Here is an 18963-nt window from a genome sequence, read left to right as displayed (position 1 = left end):
GATGATGTCTGGAGCAGCTGCATCCAACTTGCCACCATAAGGGAGCCAGCCTATGTTATAAGGATGGCAGAGTGGAGTGAAAGAAAGAACCTGGGTCCTTGAGGGCACTGTTGAGCTGCTGAATTAACCAAGCTCTAATTCCCCTCTTCTTAGGTAAGCTAATAAGTCATTTCAGTCAAATGTCATTTGCACTGAGACGTATTGTTACTTGCAGCTGAAAGCCTCACAAACCGGTAAAAAGGACAATTCATATATCTTGTTTTGGTTTTTGGGTTTTTTGGCAAACATCAGCTAGTTCCTTGTTCGAGAACAAGTAAACAGAAAACACTAAGAAATTGGGCATGTGAAAAAATATTTCTGAATAAGCAAAAAAAAGTATTACTCTAAAGATTCAGAAGGGGACTTCCCTGGTGGTGCAGTGGTTAAGAATCTGCCTGCCAATGCAGGGGACACAGGTTTGAGCCCTGGTCCGGGAAGATCCCACATGCCACGGAGCAACTAAGCCCGTGCGCCACAACTACTGAGCCTGCGCTATAGAGCCCGCAAGCCACAACTACTGAGCTTGCACGCCGCAACTACTGAAGCCTGCACACCTAGATCCCATGCTCCGCAGCAAAGAGAAGCCACTGCAATGAGAAGCCCGCGCACCGCAATGAAGACTAGCCCCCGCTTGCCATACTAGAGAAAGCCCACACACAGCAACGAAGAGCCAAAGCAGCCAAAAATAAATAAATAAATATTTTTAAAAAATGAAGACTCAGGAGGAGCAGATCTTTAAGAGCGATTAATATGACAGTTAGAAGAACAAGTAAGGAGGCTGTTTGGCATCTTGAAGAAGATGAAAGAAAACACAGCCTTCTGAAATAGGAGCAGAAGGCCACGAAGAGAAAACAGATGGAGAAGAAAAAGAAACAGGATGAGATGAGATAAAAGTGGAGAAAGTGAGAAAGGCGTGTAGGGAAACTAAAAATGCATTAGCAAAATCAAAATATTTAAAAGTCATTACAAATATAAGGAATTTAACAAAATTACAAGCAGAACGGGAAAGTTAAACCTCTTAGTCCTTGGAACATCAAGTAGACAATAAGAAGGAAATAGAAGAATTAAATAATATAGTACTTAATATATATGGAGATGGAGGGGGAGAGAGAGAACACTGCAGTATAAAAATAATACGCATTGCTTCAAGGTAGCCATAGAATAGTTAAAATGTTTACCATACCTTAGCCCTCAAAGAAAACCACAATAGTTACTTTAAAAAGTAAACATTGGGGACTTCCCTGGTGGCGCAATGGTTAAGAATCCACCTGCCAATGCAGGTGACATGGGTTCGAGCCCTGGTTCGGGAAGATCCCACATGCCGTGGAGCAACTAAGCCTGTGCACCACAACTACTAAGCCTGCACTCTAGAGCCCGCGAGCCACAACTACTGAGCCTGTGTGCCACAACTACTGAAGCCTGCATGCCTAGAGCCTGTGCTCCACAACAAGAGAAGCCACTGCAATGAGAAGGCCACGCACTGCAACAAAGAGTAGCCCCTGCTCGCTGCAACTAGAGAAAGCCCGTGCGCAGTAACAAAGACCCAACGCAGCCAAAAATAAATTTAAAAATAAATAAATTAAATAAAATAATTTTAGTCGAAACTACAATACTAGAAGAAAACACAGGTGTAAGTCTTCATGACCTTGATTTAGGCAATGGTTTCTTAGATATGAAACCAAAAACACAAGCAACTAAAGAAAAATAAACTGGACTTGATCAAAATTTAAAACTCTGAGCTTCAAAGGACACTACTAAGAAAGTGAAAGACAGGTGGCTGCCATAGGTGGAGGTGAGAGGTGGGCAAAATGGGTGAGGGTTAATCATTAGAGAAATGCAACTCAAAACTACAATGAGGTATCACCTCACACCAGTCAGAATGGCCATCATCAAAAAATCTACAAACAATAAATGGTGGAGAGGGTGTGGAGAAAAGGGAACCCTCTTGCACTGTTGGTGGGAATGTAAATTGATACAGCCACTATGGAGAACAGTATGGAGGTTTCTTAAAAAACTAAAAATAGGGCTTCCCTGGTGGTGCAGTGGTTGAGAATCTGCCTGCCAATGCAGGGGACACGGGTTCGAGCCCTGGTCTGGGAAGATCCCACATGCCGCAGAGCAACTAGGCCTGTGAGCCACAACTACTGAGCCTGCGCGTCTGGAGCCTGTGCTCCGCAACAAGAGAGGCCGCGATAGTGAGAGGTCCGCGCACCGCGATGAAGAGTGGCCCCCGCCAGCCGCAACTAGAGAAAGCCCTCGCACAGAAACGAAGACCCAACACAGCCAAAAATTAATTAATTAATTAAAAAAAAAACTAAACTAAAAATAGAACTACCATATGACCCAGCAATGCCACTACGGGGCATATACCCTGGGAAAACCATAATTCAAAAAGAGTCATGGGGCTTCCCTGGTGGCTCAGTGGCTGAGAGTCCGCCTGCCAATGCAGGGGACACAGGTTCGTGCCCCGGTCCGGGAAGATCCCACATGCCGCGGAGCGGCTGGGCCCGTGAGCCATGGCCGCTGAGCCTGCGCGTCCGGAGCCTGTGCTCCGCAACGGGAGAGGCCACAGCAGTGAGAGGCCCGCGTGCCGCAAAAAGGAAAGGAAAAAAAAAAATGGGTGAAGGTGGTCAAAAGGTATAAACTTCCTGTTATAAAATAAATAAGTCCTGGAGATGTAATGTACAGCATGGTGACTATAGCTAATAATACTATATTGTATATTTGAAAATTGCTGGGACTTCCCTGACGGTCCAGTGGTTAGGACTCCACATATTCACTGCCAAAGACCCGGGTTCAATCCCTGGTCAGGGAACTAAGATCCTGCAAACCGTGCAGTGTGGCCAAAAAAAAAAAACAATTGCTAAGAGAGTAGATCTTAAGAGTTCTTACAACTATGTGTGGCTGTGGATGATCTAGACTTATTGTGTGATCATTTTACAATATATACAAATATCAAATCATTAAGTTGTATACCTGAAATTAATATCATGTTATATGTCAATTACATCTCCTTTGGAAAAAAAAGTGAGTGGCAACCCACAGAGTAGGAGAAAATATTAGCAAACCATGTATCATAATGGTCATTATGTGTTGAACTGTGTCCCTCCAAAAAGATATTTTGAAGTCCTAACCCCCAGTACCTCTAGAATATGACTTTACTTGGAAATATGGTCTTCACAGAGGTAATCAAGTCAACATGAAGTCATCTGGGTGGGCCCTAATCCAATGTGACTGGTGTTCTTCTGAATGGGGGAAATTTAGACACAGAGAGGGACTCTCATAGAGAGAAGATGATGTGGAGACACACAGGCAAAAGAGGGCCATGTGACTGGAGTGATGCATCTACAAACCACGGAAGGCCAAGGACTGCCAGCAAACACCAGAGGCTAGAGCAGAGAAAGCATGGCCCAGCTGACACCTTGATTTCAAACTTCTAGCTTCCAGAAGTGTGAGACAAGAAATTTCTTTTGTTTTAAGCCATCTAATTGTGGGTACTTTGTTTTAGCAGCCCTAGGAAAGTAATACAAAGGTATACAGAATATACAGATTAGACAAAAAACCTCTTATAACTCAATGACAAAAAGAAAACCCAGCACATGAAAAGAGGTTCAACATCATTAGTCATTATGGAAATGTAAACTGAAACTGCAGTGAGATACCATTTCATATCCACTAGGATGGCTAAAATCAGCAAGACAAACAAGTGTTGGTGAGAAGGTGGAGAAACTGGAAGCCTTGTACATTTGCTGGTGGGAATGTAAAAAGGTAGAGTTGCCTTGGAAGACAGTCTGGCAATTCCTCAAAAAGTTCAGCAGCTCCTCAAAAAGATAAAAAAGTTTCCATATGTATTGGTCAGCTCAGGCTGCCATAACAAGATACTGTAGACTGGGTGGCTTAAACAACAAAAATGTATTTTCTCACAGTTCTAAAGGCTAGAAATCCCAGACGATGCTTGCAGATTCATGTTTGTATTCTAGTGAGGGCTCTCTTCCTGACTTGCAGACAGCCACCTTCTTGCTGTGTCCTCACCTGTCTTTTCCTCTGTGTATGCACAAAGAGAGCAAATGAGTTCTGGTGTCTGTTCCTCTTCTTGTAAGGACACTAGTCCTTGGGATTAGGGCCTCGCCCTTATGATCTCATTAACCTTAATTATTTCCTTAAAGGCCCTATCTCCAAATACAGTCACACTGGGGATTAAGGCTTCAACATATGAACCTGGGAGAGACAATTCAGTCTATGACATCATATGACCTAGCAATTCCACTCCTAAGTATATACCCAAGAGGACTGAAAACCTGTTTCCGCAAAAACTTGTACATGAATGTTCATAGCACCATTACTCTAATAGCCAAAAAGCAGAAACAGTCCAAAGTCCATAAACTGATGAATGAATACACAAAATTGTGGTATATCCATACAATGGAACATTAGTCAGCCATAAAAGGAATGGCATACTTATACATATTACAACATGGACAAACCGTGAAAACATTATGCTAAGTGAAAAAAGACAGACATAAAAGTCCACATATATAATTCCATGTATATAAAATGCCCAGAATAGGCAAATCCATAGAAACAGAGAGTAGATTAGCAGTTATTAGGGGCTGGAGGGGGTGGGAGGAATGGGAAGTGACTGTTAATGGGTTTCTTTGGGGGATGATGAAAATGTTCTGGAATTAGAGAGTTTGTGATAGCTGCTAGGAAAAATGACTGAATTGTACACTTTAAAAGGTAAGTGAAATTTTATGGTATGTGAATTATATCTACAAAGAAAATGACAATATGAACAATGTGATATATTATGTATAAAAACATACTGGATGTGACCAAAGCTATTCTTAGAGGAAATTTCATAGGCTTAAAATATTAAAACTATAATATAAAAACTAAGCACTGGGACTTCGCTGGTGGTCCAGCAGTTAAGACTCTGTGCTCAAAAAAAAAAAAAAAAAAAAGACTCTGTGCTCCCAATGCAGGGTTCGATCCCTGGTCAGGGAACTAGATCCCACATGCATGCCACAACTAAAGATCCTGCATGCTGCAACTAAGCCCGCATGCTGCAATGAAGATCCTGCCTGCAGCAACAAAGATCCCACGTGCTGCAACTAAGACCTGGCACAGGCAAATACATAAATAAGTATTTAAAAAAAAACAACTAAGCACTGAACTCACCTAGAAAAAGACTTCAGGAAATCAGGAGGATGGTAGTAATAAAGATAAAATCACAAAATAAGTGACAAAAGTAAAGAGCAGTGGAATTGATAAGTTCAAGAGCTGGTTATTTGTCATAACCAATAAAATAAACTTCTGACCAGAATAATTTTAAAAAAGACATCACAGGACACAATATGAAGAAAGAGAAAGTAAGAGTTAACTCCAGATACTATGGAAAGTTTTTAAATAAGCGTTTCTGGGCTAATAAATTAGAAAAAGATCATCAAAAGATTTTCTATGAAAGTACAGATTAACAAAACTGATTCAAGAAGAAGTTATAGATAAGATTGCGAACATCAGCAAGGTACAGTTTCCCAGGCAGTTTTGCATGCCTTCAAAGAATGATAATTATGCTATTTAAACTGTTCCGGAACAGAGAAAAAGAAGAGATTATTCCTGATGCCTTTTTCAAAGCCAGCCCAAAATGCTAAAACTTAACAAAGAACACAATAATTTTTAAAAAAACTACTCTCGGGGGCTTCCCTGGTGGCGCAGTGGTTGAGAGTCTGCCTGCCGGTGCAGGGGACACGGGTTCGGGACCTGGTCTGGGGGGATCCCGCATGCCGCGGAGCGGCTGGGCCCGTGAGCCACAGTTGCTAAGCCTGCGCATCTGGAGCCTGTGCTCCGCAACGGGAGAGGCTGCGATAGTGAGGGGCCCGCGCACCGCTGTGAGGAGTGGCCCTCGCTTGCCACAACTAGAGAAAGCCCTCGCACAGAAACGAAGACCCAACACAGCCATAAATAAATAAATTTAAAAAAAAAAAAACTACTCTCTCTTATAAAGGTAGATGGAAAAAATATTAAAATATAAGCAAATTAATTCAGCAAATATTAAAAGAATAATACAGTCATCGGCAGTAGGGTATAATCTAGGAAGGCAAAAAGAACTCACACTGAAAAATTCCATTAATAGAATTCATCGTATCGAAAGGTCAAAGAGAAAAAAATCGTGGTCATCTTGAAAGATGCTCAAGAAGCATTTTGTAAAATTAACATCCATTGCTGATTTTTCTGAAAAGTTCAGTAAAAAGTGAAAGCATTATATGGCCAAGGGGCTAAAAGCAGGGCTTTGGTATTAGACAGACCTGAGCTCAAAGATGGGTCTCGACTACTAGCTGGCTGACTTTGGATAATTCACTTGGCCTCTCAGACTTCAGTTTCACCATCTGAAAGATGATTATCATTCGATTGAAATGAATTAATGTAGAAAATCATATTGCACAGTGCCAAACACAGAGCAGCACTCAATCAGTGAAAGTATTTTTATTAACAAAATGGAAACAGAAGAGTATTTCCTTAACATGATTTTTAAATCCATCTATATCAAAACAGGATTATTATCAGGAAATACCAGATAAAAATTTGTGTTACGTATATTATACAAAAGGGGTTTTATAGTAGATAGTTCTAGGTATGGATATAGAAATAGAAAAAAATGTGGAAGGATATACTCCAAGATATTAGTAGTTGTATATCTCTGGATAATAGGATTATGGGTGCTCATTTTCTTTTTCTATTCTGAAATTTTTAAAATATAAATGCAATAGCAAATGTTAAATCATAATAGAGATAGTAAAAAACAAAAACAAAACTGTTGTTCCAGAAAATCGGGCAAGTTGGGAAATCTCTCCCAAAAGGCAGAGGAAATGGATTAAGGGCTGAAAATGATAAAGGAAGCGACAAGATTTGAGAATCAGAAAATGGACGTACAACTCAAGGTTTAGAAAGAGTCTTAAGAGAGAAATCAGAGTTATCAGAAGTTCTAGTCAAAGTAATAACTGGAAATAAAAACTGAAAAAAAAACTTTCCAGGAATAAAAAAAGGTATGCAGATCCAAAGTTTTACTGTGTTCTAGCCAAACTCAATGAAAAGAGGTCAATATTGGTTAAAGTTTATTTTCACCAGTAGCCTAAGAATTATACAGACATCCATGTGTGTACACATTCATATTCAAGTCACCTACAAAACAATGATTACCCTGGCCTCAGACTATTCTGCAATACAACTGCCATCAGACGGGGAAGCAGAGTCACAAACGGAACATATCTTCTCAGATATGAGAAGACCATACCACTCACTCATCTTTCTTGCAAAGGATACTTGAAGGATTACTTGAAGCTGAGTGAGACAAATCAAAAGTAAATGTCAAGAATGAGGAAGATGTAGTATAAAAGGATTGTAGGTCTTCATTTATTCATCTCAATTCCAGACTCCGAAATGTGACTTATGTGTTGACCAGTGAATTCTATCGCCCCTGACAGTCTGACCCTCCGTGCTTCCTTGCTCTTTTCCAGGACAATGAAATAGGGTGACAATGCAGCAAAACCCTTGCAGAGGCCGAGGGACGAAGTCAGAGGGATACACACAGGGTCCCTCTTTCTAAGACAGGAAAGAAGGAGGTATGATTCTGGTTCCCATTGAAATTTTTGAGAAGGGAGGGCAAAAGATTGAGCAACCTTCCACCCCTTTTGCAGCGAAACGAGAGGCAAGGCAACTGCAGAGTTGGATGTGGGGCATAGGCTTTCCGCGAGGTCAGGAGAAGGAGCACGCACTGGCTCCCGCAGAATCACTAACACTCATAACCTCTCTGGCCCAGAGGCACAGAGTCACCTGTATCCTCAATCTCTCCTCCGTGGCCTTCGGGAAGGGGGCTGACCTCGATGGGGGGTCGCCAGGGTCGGGGATTTTTGTTTAAGACCAGCGATCGCAGTTTATCCGGGGTGGCTGTGGGCTGTGGGGGTGCTCGCGGTGGGCTGGACGGGCGGGCGCGCGGGGTGCGGAAGGCCTTACCCCCGGCGCCGGTGGAGACGGTGACCTGCGCGTAGGTGGTTCCCGCGGCGGCCTCCGGACCCGACACTCCGTTGAGCGCGGCTACGCGCACGGTGTAGCGCGCGCCGGGCCGCAGATGCAGCAGTGTGGCGGCGCGCTCCCGCAGCCCTGCCTGGCGCGGCACGAAGGCCACGCGCGGCCCGCACGGCTCGCACGCGCCCGCCGGGCCCTCGCGGCCGCAGCGCAGGCACAGCAGCGAGTAGGTGACGTCCGAGCGGCCGCCCGAGTCGGCCGGAGGCAGCCAGCGCAGCCGCAGCGCCAGCGGCGAGCGGCTCAAGCTGTACTGCAAGTCCCGCGGCGCCGACGGCGGCCCTGGGGGCACAGAGGCGGGCGCCGTCAGGGGCGGGGGGAGGAAGGGCGGGATGGGGGCGGGGGCAGTGAGGGGGAGGGACGGGGGCGTGGAGCAGTGAGGGGCGGGATGTGGGAGTGGGGCGCGGTCAGTGATGGGGTGGGAGGATGTCGGTGAGGGGATGAGGTTGGGGATCTGGGGACACAGCAGAGTGTGAGGGGCGGGAGTCCCCCGCCTGGCTGGAAAGTTGGGAGAGGTGAGGGCGGGGATGGTTGTAGGCGGCGCACACGGTGATCCCCCAACAAGCCTAACCTCATCCCTCCGTCTGGACTGTCTCTGTTGTCCTGCTTCTTCCAAACCCGGGCCCTGGCCCCCATCACCGCCCCAGGCTCCCCTCCCTCCACTCTGCCGTCTGGGTCGCTGGCCCCCACGTGCGCCCTGGCGCCCCCGAGTGTGGAACCCCTGCCCTCACAACGCCTCGATTACGCCCTTATGGACCGCCCCACCCACCATCCGGAAGGCATTCAGGAGGGGGACTCACGGGTGCAGGACGCCGAGGGCGGGTCGCTGGGCGAGCGCGCGTAGCTGTCCTGGCACACGCAGAACGTGGACGCGTTTTCCAGGGCCCGGCTGTGCTCCGGGCACGGCGAGCAAAGGGGCCGCCGCGGGGACACCTTGTAAAACCCTGGGGGACAGGCTGCGGGGAGGAACTGCGTGAGGAGGGGGCTCCGCCACAGCTTCTGGCTCCCCCCCACACGCTTTCCTGACTGCCCCCACTGTGGTGGGCCTTATCTCCTCGAATTGTGATGGGGAAGTGGGGGGCGGGGGTCTCAGCTACTCCAGCACCGCCCCGGGGGTGGCAGCTCTTGACTGAACAACGCAGTATTACTTAACCCTTAGTAAGCGCTTAACGCGCAGACACTGCAATGTTTCTCTTTTAGTAATTCATTAAATGCTCATAACCTGTGAGGTATGTGCTTTATCCTCATTTTTTAAATGGGGGAGCTAAGGCTCAGAGAGGCTAAGTAACTTGCCCAATGTCCCACAGCTAGTGAGTGGAGGGATTCCAGCCAAAGCCGACTGGTTTGAGAGACCACACCACACTGCCCTAACGCCCACTGGGAGAAAAGGAACCAAACTTTCCGGTTTTGATGTGAGGACAGAAGAGAGAGGCCTCGACGGGGTGTCCCACAATTACCCAAGGACAGACACCCGCACACTCCCAGTTACAGAGACAAAAACTCTGACGCACACAAACACACACACTTGTCAGAGCTTCCTCCCACCTCCACTATTTGGGGGCTAATGCATCATAAATCCTCTACTGACGCACTTGGTTCCCATTTGAAAGTGGAGCCAGCCAGGTGGAGAGAGGAGAGGGACAGTGAAAGTTCCCTGGTTCTAGCCTTGGCACCTCCTCAGTTACTTTGCTTCTCTCACCTCCCCCAGAAGTCAATGGTTAAGAGCAAAGGCTTTTATATCTAAACAACCTGGGTTTGCAGCTGAGTCACACCACTTATTTGCTGTGTGGCCTTGGGCAAGTTGGTGACCTCTCTGAGCCTTGTATAGAATACCTACCTCAAAAAGGTGCTTGGAAGATTGAGATAAAACATGCAAACTGCCTAGCCCAGTACAGACAACAGTTGTACAATAATGGTAGTAATCACTCTTCCTCCAACTCAGGCCTGAAGTGGAAACAGCTAAGCGCCCACTTTAAAATATTCCTCACCAGCTGGGCCAGGGAGGGAAGCAATGGCTCTTGGCCCTCCTCTCAGAGCTTGGGTGGTCCTCACCTGGTTCCCTGCCCCTGCCAGGACTTCTCTATCCCTCTCCTCTGGTTTAGCTGCTTGTGGAAGGCTGGCTGCTCTCCAGCCCCAAGAAGACATAGTACAGAAGGGATGCAGACTATAGCACTTGGGAAGAACTTTCAGAACTTTCCCTGTCTGGGAGGAGAGGGCAGAGGGCTGAGGGTTCCCATTATCTGGAAGGCTTAGGTTTGCGGGGGAGGGGCGTCCATGTTGCCTAGAGTCCTGGGCTTTGGGCAGCTTTGGGCAGGGTCTCCAAAGCCCAGGAGGCTTTGGAAGTCTGCCTTCAGAATGAAGCACAGAGCTAGCTAACATTGTGGTCTAGTGGGCAACAGCCACCTGGGCTGGGACTCAGGAGACCTGGGTTCCGGTGTTAGCTCTGCCACTTCCTGTGCCTCTCTGGCCTTGAGAAACTGTCAGTCAAATGAGAATAATAAGCATGGCCTTCCCACCTCCATTGTGAAATAGGAGAGGGATCTGTTTGCAGGAGCAGGAGCGGGGTGGGGGGGTAGGGTCCTCACCGCAGGAGGGAAAGAATGTGGGAGGCTCCTTTTCTCCGTGTGTATGTGGGTGTCTGGGGTCCTAGAGATGGGTGGTCCCATCAGAGACAGCATTGCTTATTTCTACTTGGAGAGGCTCTGCTTAAAAGAGGTTGTATTGAGGGGCAGACTCAGGAAGTGACTCCTGACTCCCGGCCCCTGCCTCCTTCGGAGTCAGAATTTCAGGGGTTGTCTAGTTCAACTCCCACTGGCCCACCCTCCAGCAGCTTTCCTAGCAGTAGCCACAGTCTTTGCTCAGATACTTGGTAATGGGGAGCCAACCTCCCTCTGAGGCCGCCTCTGCTGAACAATGCTGGCAGTTAGAAAGTGCTTCCTTTATGTTGAATCCAAAGGAGCCTCCCTGCCTGTAACCCCCCTCATGCCACCTCATTGCAGAGGATTGATGTGCCCTGTAGAGCTTAGCATGTCTGCTTGGGTCCCTCTGCTCCAGGGCAGTCCTACAGAGATTTGAAGACATGAGTCATACACTCTGATGTTTCCCCCAAGGGAAACCCCAAGTCTTTCAGTAATTCCTCTGGTGGCTGGGAGAGAAGGAACAAGAGTCACGGTCACTAAAAAGAGAAGCCTCCACATCCATCTGCCTTTAGAGAGGCTCTATAATAGCTGCAGAAGGCACTTGCAGGGTCTTCCCTTTCTAAATATAAATCTGATCGTTTCCTTCCCTTTTTTTTTTTTTTTTTGCGGTACGCGGGCCTCTCACTGTTGTGGCCTCTCCCGTTGCGGAGCACAGGCTCCGGACGCGCAGGCTCAGCGGCCATGGCTCACGGGCCCAGCCGCTCCGCGGCATGTGGGATCTTCCCGGACCAGGGCACGAACCCGTGTCCCCTGCATCGGCAGGCGGACTCTCAACCACTGCGCCACCAGGGAAGCCCATTTCCTTCCCTTCTTGAAACCCTCCCACAGCTCCCCAATGCCAGCCACCCCACCCATCCGTACTGAACTTTTCCTTTCACACCTCTGGATCTTGTCCTGTAATCTTACACCCCTTCTCTTCTGGTGAACTGCTATGTTCCTCCAAATCCTAGTTCAAAATAACACCTCCCTTGTGAAGCTTTTCCTGGCATCCTCCCCACCTCCATACTCCCCAAGGCAGAGTTGATGCGATTACAAATGGCCTTTGGCTGGTCTCAGCCAAAGTCAGAAGTGGGATTGGGTTCCTGGGTGTGTGTGTGTGTGTCCCTCTCATTGCCCAGAGTGTGTATCCAAACCCCCTCCTCCAACACCTGATCCAGTCATTCAACAATTTTTTAGCATCGAATATGAGCCAGGTGCTGTTCTAGGCTCTGAAGCTACAGCAGTGAATAAGGCAGACCAGGATTCTACTGTACACTGGTACAGATGCCCTTCTCCTACCTCACAGCAGGAAGAGAGGCCATCAGCTGGTAATTCCCTTCTCTACTAGCTCTTCCCGGTTACGGTACAGGGAGCGGAGCCATAAAAGCAGTCCATTTAGGGTGCAGGCAGTAGGGCACTGTCTGTAGAGTATTTAAAAACAATGAAACTGACTAAAACGTGGTCTGCTTTTTGTTAGCAGCATGTGTCAGCAATTCTGATCCACATCGGTAATAAAATACTTCTTCCCCCGAGGCCTACTGCTCCCACCACCCCCCACTTGGTACCCCACTGGCTCCTCCCTCATGTGTAAACAAGGCTCACATCTACAGTAAAAATTCTCTCTCCACCGAATGTCCTCCTCAAGACACCAGGCCCTCTCCTCCCCTTTCAAACACAGCCTCCAGAGAGTGTTTACGGTCCCCGACTCTAGCTCCTCAGCTGCCTTCGTCCTTCAACCCACTGCAGCTGGTTGCTCTCTCCATCACTCAGCTGACACTGCTCTTACCAGGGCCACCAGGCAGACACTGGCCAATCCTCGCCTTATCTGACTGCTCACCAACACTGCAGGCCATTCGTCCCTCGGTACCTCCATCGCCCTTGGCTGCCATGAAATCACACTCTCCCCCAGGCTCTGATCACTGCCTTGCAGTCTTTTTTACGGCCTCCATTTCTTCCATTTCCCCTCGTATAGTGCTGTTCTGTGAGAGTTCATCATTGGCCCTCTTGCTTCATACCCCACACATTCTCCCTGGTCTGTCCCAACCACACCTGTAGCTTCAAGTCGCATCCATCTCTCTGTTGCTGAGCTCCAGACCCACTTTCTAGCTACCTCCACTTGAACGTACCATGGACACCGTCAATTTGATATGTCCATCCACGTCCTGTGTTCTCTACCCCAGTCCGTTCAGTCCTCCAGATGCAGGTAGGAGAGAGAAGGAGAGATCTGTTCCTGGTGCCCCACAGACCAGAGAGTCCAAAAGAACCCCCAACGTGGAGGCTCTGCCCCAGGGGGTGCGGTGATTCTAGTTCAGAGAGTTGGGTGGGATCTTAGTAGTCATCCAGTGCAACCTCCCAGTCTCTCTCTCCAGCTCAAGAATCCCCCTGCTTGGGCTTCCCTGGTGGCGCAGTGGTTACGAGTCTGCCTACCAGTGCAGAGGACACGAGTTCGAGCCCTGGTCTGGGAAGATGCCACATGCCGCGGAGCAACCAGGCCCGTGCACCACGACTGCTGGGCCTGCGCTCTGGAGCCCATGAGCCACAACTACTGAAGCCTGCAAGCCTGGAGCCCATGCTCCGCAGTGGGAGAGGCCACCGCAGTGAGAGGCCCGCGCACTGCAACGAAGAGTAGCGCCTGCTCACTGCAACTAAAGAAAGCCCGAGCGCAGCAACAAAGACCCAATGCAGCCAAAAATAAATTAATTGATTAATTTAAAGAAAATTAAAAAAGAATCCCCCTGCCAGCCTCTGACTCGCATATTGTCGGTGACAGGGAGCTCACTCCGTATAATGCAAGCAACTCCACTAGCCCCTAGCTAATAGAGTTGGCCTACTGTAACATTCCTCCTTATGCACAGGGGAGGCAGCATGGCGTAGTAGAAAGAACTGGAGAGTTGGGCAAATCTGAATTCAAATCCCAGTTCCCCACTTCCTAAGTGCAAGTGAGGTGTTAATCTCTCTGAGCCTCTGTTTCCTCAGCTGCAAAACAGGAATAATGATGACTTTATTGCTGTGAATGAATGAGAAGGCCCGTGTGAGGTGCTTATCGTGGTGCCTAAGATATAGGTCCTGATGCCCCCTTATATGGAGGCAAATTCACCTCCCATTAACTTCACCCACCGATTCTGGCTGGACCCACTGGAAGCACCGCAAAATGTCTGGACTCCCGGCTCCACATCCCGTGGCTTCCCCACTCCCCACCCTGCCTCTTTCATCTAGGACACTCTCTCTCCCAACTGCCACCTGCGCGCTGCGCTCCCACACCACACCCCCCAGTGCGCTGGATACCTTCACAGATGTCACCACGTTCCTGGAATCCCGCACTGCAGCTGCAGCGGCCCACGGGCACAAGCCACTCACCATCGGCGCCGCAGTGCATGCGCGGGGGGCTGCCGGGCTCCCCTTCTGAGTGCGCCACGCACGTTCCGGTCACCTCCACCAGCGTGGAGAATGCGCTCTCGGCTGCGGTGGCTGGGAACGCCGCCAGACCCCGCACTATAGCGCGGCACTGCTTGTAGTAGACGCGCACAGAGACCAGCGCCACGCATGCGCCCACGTCCTGGAAGGCCAGGTGGAAACCCCGCCGGCTCAGCGGACCGATCTCTCGCACCTCTGTGTTCAGCTTCATCTTGCGCTCGCCCAGGTCGCCCTGCGTGAAGCTCTCGTCCGCCGCGATCGTGTCGATCTTGCGGGGCCGGCTGCCGCCTGGGCGGGGATGCCCACGGCCCAGATCGGCCTCGGTTTCCAGATAGTAGACGTTGAAAGTCTCCTTGCAAGTGCCGGCGGCTCCAGGGATGCTGCTGCAGTCGCGCAGTGTGAACTGCAGCTCCACGAAGATGCGCTGCCCGCGCCCGCGGCTGATCCAGCCAGTCTGCAACCAGTTGTCCTGGTTGGGCTCCAGCACGTTGCACACCTGGTAGGTGCGGATGGGACGGTCGTGCTCGTCCACGCCGCTGATCTCCTCCCACTGGGGAGGAGAACAAAGATGTGGGCAGCTCAGAGCCAAGGCGCCCCCAAGAGGTCGAGCCCTGGCGGTGACTCGGACTGAAACCCCCTTTCCCCATCATTTGGCATTCTCTTCTCCCCTCCTTCTCTATACACAACCCTGAAATTATAAGACGCAGAGCTGGGAGAAACGTTGGAGACAACTGAGTCCAACTGACGGGGAAACTGAGGCTCCAGAGAATGGTGACTTGAGTGGATATACACGTCGGGTTAGTAGCAGAGCTAGGAAAGGAGTCTCCTGGCTCTCCACCAGTGCCTTCCCACAACACCAAACTGCTGTCACACTGCCACATCTCCCCACCACTACCGCAAGTTTCCAAGCCTCTTTTAGTATTCCAAGTCTTGCTTGTTCTGCCAATCTATCAATCAACAGCACTGTTTGCTGGATCTATTGGGTGCAAGGCACCTTCCAGCACTGGCTCCATCCAGATGCCACGTTTCTGTTCCTAGACACAGTCAGTTGTCTTCTTGCTTTTTCTGTCTGACTGAAGACTCAACGTTTTCTAATAGGTCACTCTGGCTTGAAGCCAGGGCTGCTGGAGACCACATGCTCTGAGGACCATTTCGATCTGATGTAACCATGGGAAGATAAAGGGACTGAATCCTGGACCACCAGAGGCTCCTTAGGACAGGGAAGGAAAGGTTTACACTTACCCCATTACTCGGCAGTGCAGTCCAGCCCAGATCAGCCTGGGAGGCTTTGGAATCCAGGAGGGTGACTAGAGAGAGGGGAGAACAGAAGTGTCAGAAAGCCAGAAGTTCAGGAGTATGAGATTCTTTGGCGAGTTCACTTTAAATTTGCTAATGGAGGGAATTCCCTGGCGGTCCAGTGGTTAGGACTCTGTGTTTTCACTGCCGAGGGCCCAGGTTCAATTCCTGGTGGGGCAACTAAGCCTCGCAGCACGGCCAAAAAAAAAAAAAAGTGCTAACTGAGGAAACAGAGAATGTGGTGAAGGACACAGACACGGGTTTTCCACTCCATACCTCCCCACGAGGAAGTGTGAGTAGCTCTAGTCTAAATAAAGGTAGCCACGATGATTAGGGAGGGAGCCTGTATTAGTTTCCTGTGGCTGCTGTGACAAATTACCACAAACAGTGGCTTAAAACAACAAAACTTTATTCTCTTACAGTTCTGGGTGTCAGAAGTTGAAAATCGGTCTCACTGGTCTAAAGTGAGGGTGTCGGCAACACTGGAGGCTCAACGGGGAGAATCCATTTCCTTACCTTCTTCAGCTTCTAGTGGCCACACCTGGATTCCTTGGCTTGTGGCCCCTTCCTCCATCTTCAAAACACACCATTCCAATCTCTGCTTCTGTCATCACATTGCCTTCTCCTCTGATTCTGACTGCCCCTGTGTCCCTCTTATAAAGACCATTGTGATGACAACTGGGCCACCCATATAATCCAGGGTAATCTCTCCAACTCCAGATCCTTAACCACATCTGCAAAGTCTATTGCCATTTATGATAATATACACAGATTCTGGGGATTAGGATATGGAAATATTTGGGGAGTCATTATTCAGCCTGGCATAGAATCCATGACAAGTACCATAAGACTGGCTTTTAAATGGGGGATCAGTGATCCCCCCCTCCTTCCCAGGTTCCCTAAATTATAACTGAGTGTCGAGAAGAGGGAGAAAGTGAGCATATCAAAGGATTCCTGTATACATCCCTGAATTCACTCATACTTGGGGGTTCTTCTGAGGTCTGGGGTCACCAGGGATGGAAAAGACTTGAACCTTTTTAGTTTGACTCCCAAGGCCTCTGGGGAAAACGAAGTAGAGAAACCCTGCCGGCAGCAACAGAGATAAAAACCTCTCATCTCCTCAGCCAGCCCCTTTCCCAGGGGCTGTCACCTCTACTGCCTTTTGGAAGACTGTCAGGGTTCCTTTAATATATAAACCCATGGCCCCTTCTATACCAGAGAGGCTTGAAGTCACTTTCTTCTCCCAGGAGGCATCTGACCAGCAGTCTGGATTCCGCTCTCAGCGTCAGTCCCAGGAAGCACTGGTTTGGATGGCACAGCAGCAACTCAGAGACAGGAGCCCAGGTCATCCCCAAATCTTGGAAGATTCCTCATCTGGAGCTTAAGCAAGGGGGTGGGGCTCCAAGGTGAGGCCTTTAAGAGTGTTGGTCCCAGACGCGTCAGCGACAATGGGCAGGGCCGCTGACAGCTTCCCGATTTCGGTGTAACTTACAGCACATCAGAATTGCATATTGGAAAGCATCAGAGATCCAGCGCCCCGACCAACCCCGAGGCCAACGCCTCAGATTCCAGCTCCTCCGGATTCTGCACCTGGATATTACGCCTCTGGATTCAACTGAGGGTACAGCTCCCCCAAATCTAGGCAAGATGCGGGCTCTGGTCCAGTGGGCAGCCCCAAACCCGGCAACTCGGATAGCGCTGGTTAGTCTACGCTTCAAAATCAGCACTGCGGACAGCTTCCTGGTCAGCACGTCGGGCAGCTCCCGGACCCAGACACACCCCGGCCCCCACCCGCGCCTCGCCACCCTCGCCTCCAGACCCCGCGCCCCCGCCGTTCGGGTAGACCAGCGCTCTACCTCCTGTTCGCCACGCAGTGGTCCCCTAGCCCCCCGCCGTTCGGGCTCCATCCCGTCTCCCCGTACTCTGATCTCACCTCCGCATCTCCCTGCCCCCACCCCTCCCACATCCAATTGCTCAGCCTGTCCGTCTCACCGGCCCCTGAACCGCCGCCTCTGGCTCCCACGGTTCCTGGTCTCTTTCTTCCCCAGCCTCCCAGGTCTCCAGTCCCCGAGCTCCTCAATGCTCCTCTCTTCTCCGTTGTTAAGCCACCTTTCCCTCCGTGTCTCCAGTTCTTTGCTTCCCGCTGCCCGCTTGCTTCAAACCCCAATACCGACTCCAGTCTCTCCATATGACTCCTTCTCCCAGCACCCCAGCTCTCCAGCCTCCTGTATTTTGGCATCCCAGGCTCCAAGAACAGCCGCCAGTCTCCTCACCTTCCTCGGCGGTCCCGGGCCTCCCTGGTCCCAAAAGCAAGGCGAGACAGAGCGGCATCAGGCAGATGAACAGGCGCAGCGGATGTGGGCCGACGCCGGTCTCCATGGTCCGCAGACCGAGCTGTCAGTGCGGCGGCGGCTCGAGCCGCGCCAGCCCCAGCACCGCTGAGCAGTGCCCCCAGACCCCAGCGCCGGCGGGGGGCGGGATCTCGCCGGTGACCATCATCCATGGGGACCAAGCATTATGCACTGCCGCGGGAAGTCCACCAATCCCCGCCAGCAGAAGGTGGAGGGGTGGAGTTTCAGAGGCCAGGGGCGGATCAGCGAATTGGAGGCGGGGGAAGGAAGGGGTCCCGCCAGTCTCCAAACCGTGGGGGTGGGGCAGAGCTGAAAGCCATTTGGGCTCATGGGGAGGGGGATGAGCTGACGTTGGTGGCCCAGAGCGCTGAACCTTAGCCTCTCATTCCTGAGAAGTAGGCGATGTGGGCGTGGCTTAAGGAGGAGCGAACCTCTGGGAGGCAACGACACTTGCAGCCTCAGAGCTAACCCGGAAGACCCCTTGTACCTAGGACTTGCAGGAGGTTTTGAAGCCTGGTATCCTGACCCCAAGCTCTGGGAAGCTCCTCTATCTCCCAACCCTCGGTTTCTTCCAGTGTCTGCGGCTTCTCTTATCTCGTGGCTCCACCCCGCCCCCTTTCTCCCCGCCCTCTTCTCACACACACACACACACACACACACACACACACACACACTCAGCGGCTGGAGGAAGAGGCCAAGCCCGACCTCGAGAGCTACTCGAGAAAGGAGAGTAAAGTGGCAGACAGAGTCCCACCCTACCAGCAGCTCTTCCGAGGCTGCGAAACCATGTGGACGCCAGGACGAGCGGTGATAGATTTTGCATGAACGACCGGTTCCTCAGGTTCCTGCTCCTGCTGCCAGGACACAGGCAGCGCTCTCCACAACCACCTCTTTCCCCAGCCTGCTAAGAGCCTGGAGTCCACCCCCCCCCATAATCCCCCTCCGCCCGCCCCAGGGGACTGGCGAGGAGCGCAGCGGCCGGACTCCCAGGCATCAGCGAGAGGAGGAGCAATCCTCGCAGAGTTCACCCAGCGCTGAAGAAGCGAAAGGAAACGTGGAGCACGACCTCTATCTAGTGAAGGTCATTTACGTGCTAGCTGAGGGTT

The 18963-nt window shown here is 50.3% G+C and overlaps 1 protein-coding gene across 2 annotated transcripts in view; it reads right to left on the bottom strand.

The window, feature by feature from the left end:
- EPHA10 (EPH receptor A10) overlaps positions 1 to 17935 on the bottom strand; it is a 42356-nt gene extending 24421 nt beyond the window's left edge. The window contains exons 1-5 of one of the 2 annotated variants that reach the window (XM_029230077.1): positions 17780 to 17935; positions 15453 to 15517; positions 14082 to 14760; positions 8919 to 9074; positions 8050 to 8400 (exon numbers count right to left, since the gene is read on the bottom strand). In XM_029230077.1, the coding sequence (XP_029085910.1) occupies positions 8050 to 8400; positions 8919 to 9074; positions 14082 to 14760; positions 15453 to 15517; positions 17780 to 17885 (1357 nt within the window). In that variant the 5' untranslated portion in view covers positions 17886 to 17935. The remainder of the gene's footprint in view (positions 1 to 8049; positions 8401 to 8918; positions 9075 to 14081; positions 14761 to 15452; positions 15518 to 17779) is intronic. The other variant, XM_029230076.1, reaches the window with a different exon arrangement.
- Positions 17936 to 18963: the final 1028 nt, after the last annotated feature.

This window comes from Monodon monoceros, unplaced genomic scaffold (assembly GCF_005190385.1).
Source record: "Monodon monoceros isolate NGI ecotype Baffin Bay Population unplaced genomic scaffold, NGI_Narwhal_1 Super_Scaffold_18, whole genome shotgun sequence".
Taxonomy (NCBI): Eukaryota; Metazoa; Chordata; class Mammalia; order Artiodactyla; family Monodontidae; genus Monodon; species Monodon monoceros.
The sequence above is the reverse complement of the archived record's forward strand: the minus strand, read 5'-3'. Positions and strand labels throughout refer to the sequence as shown.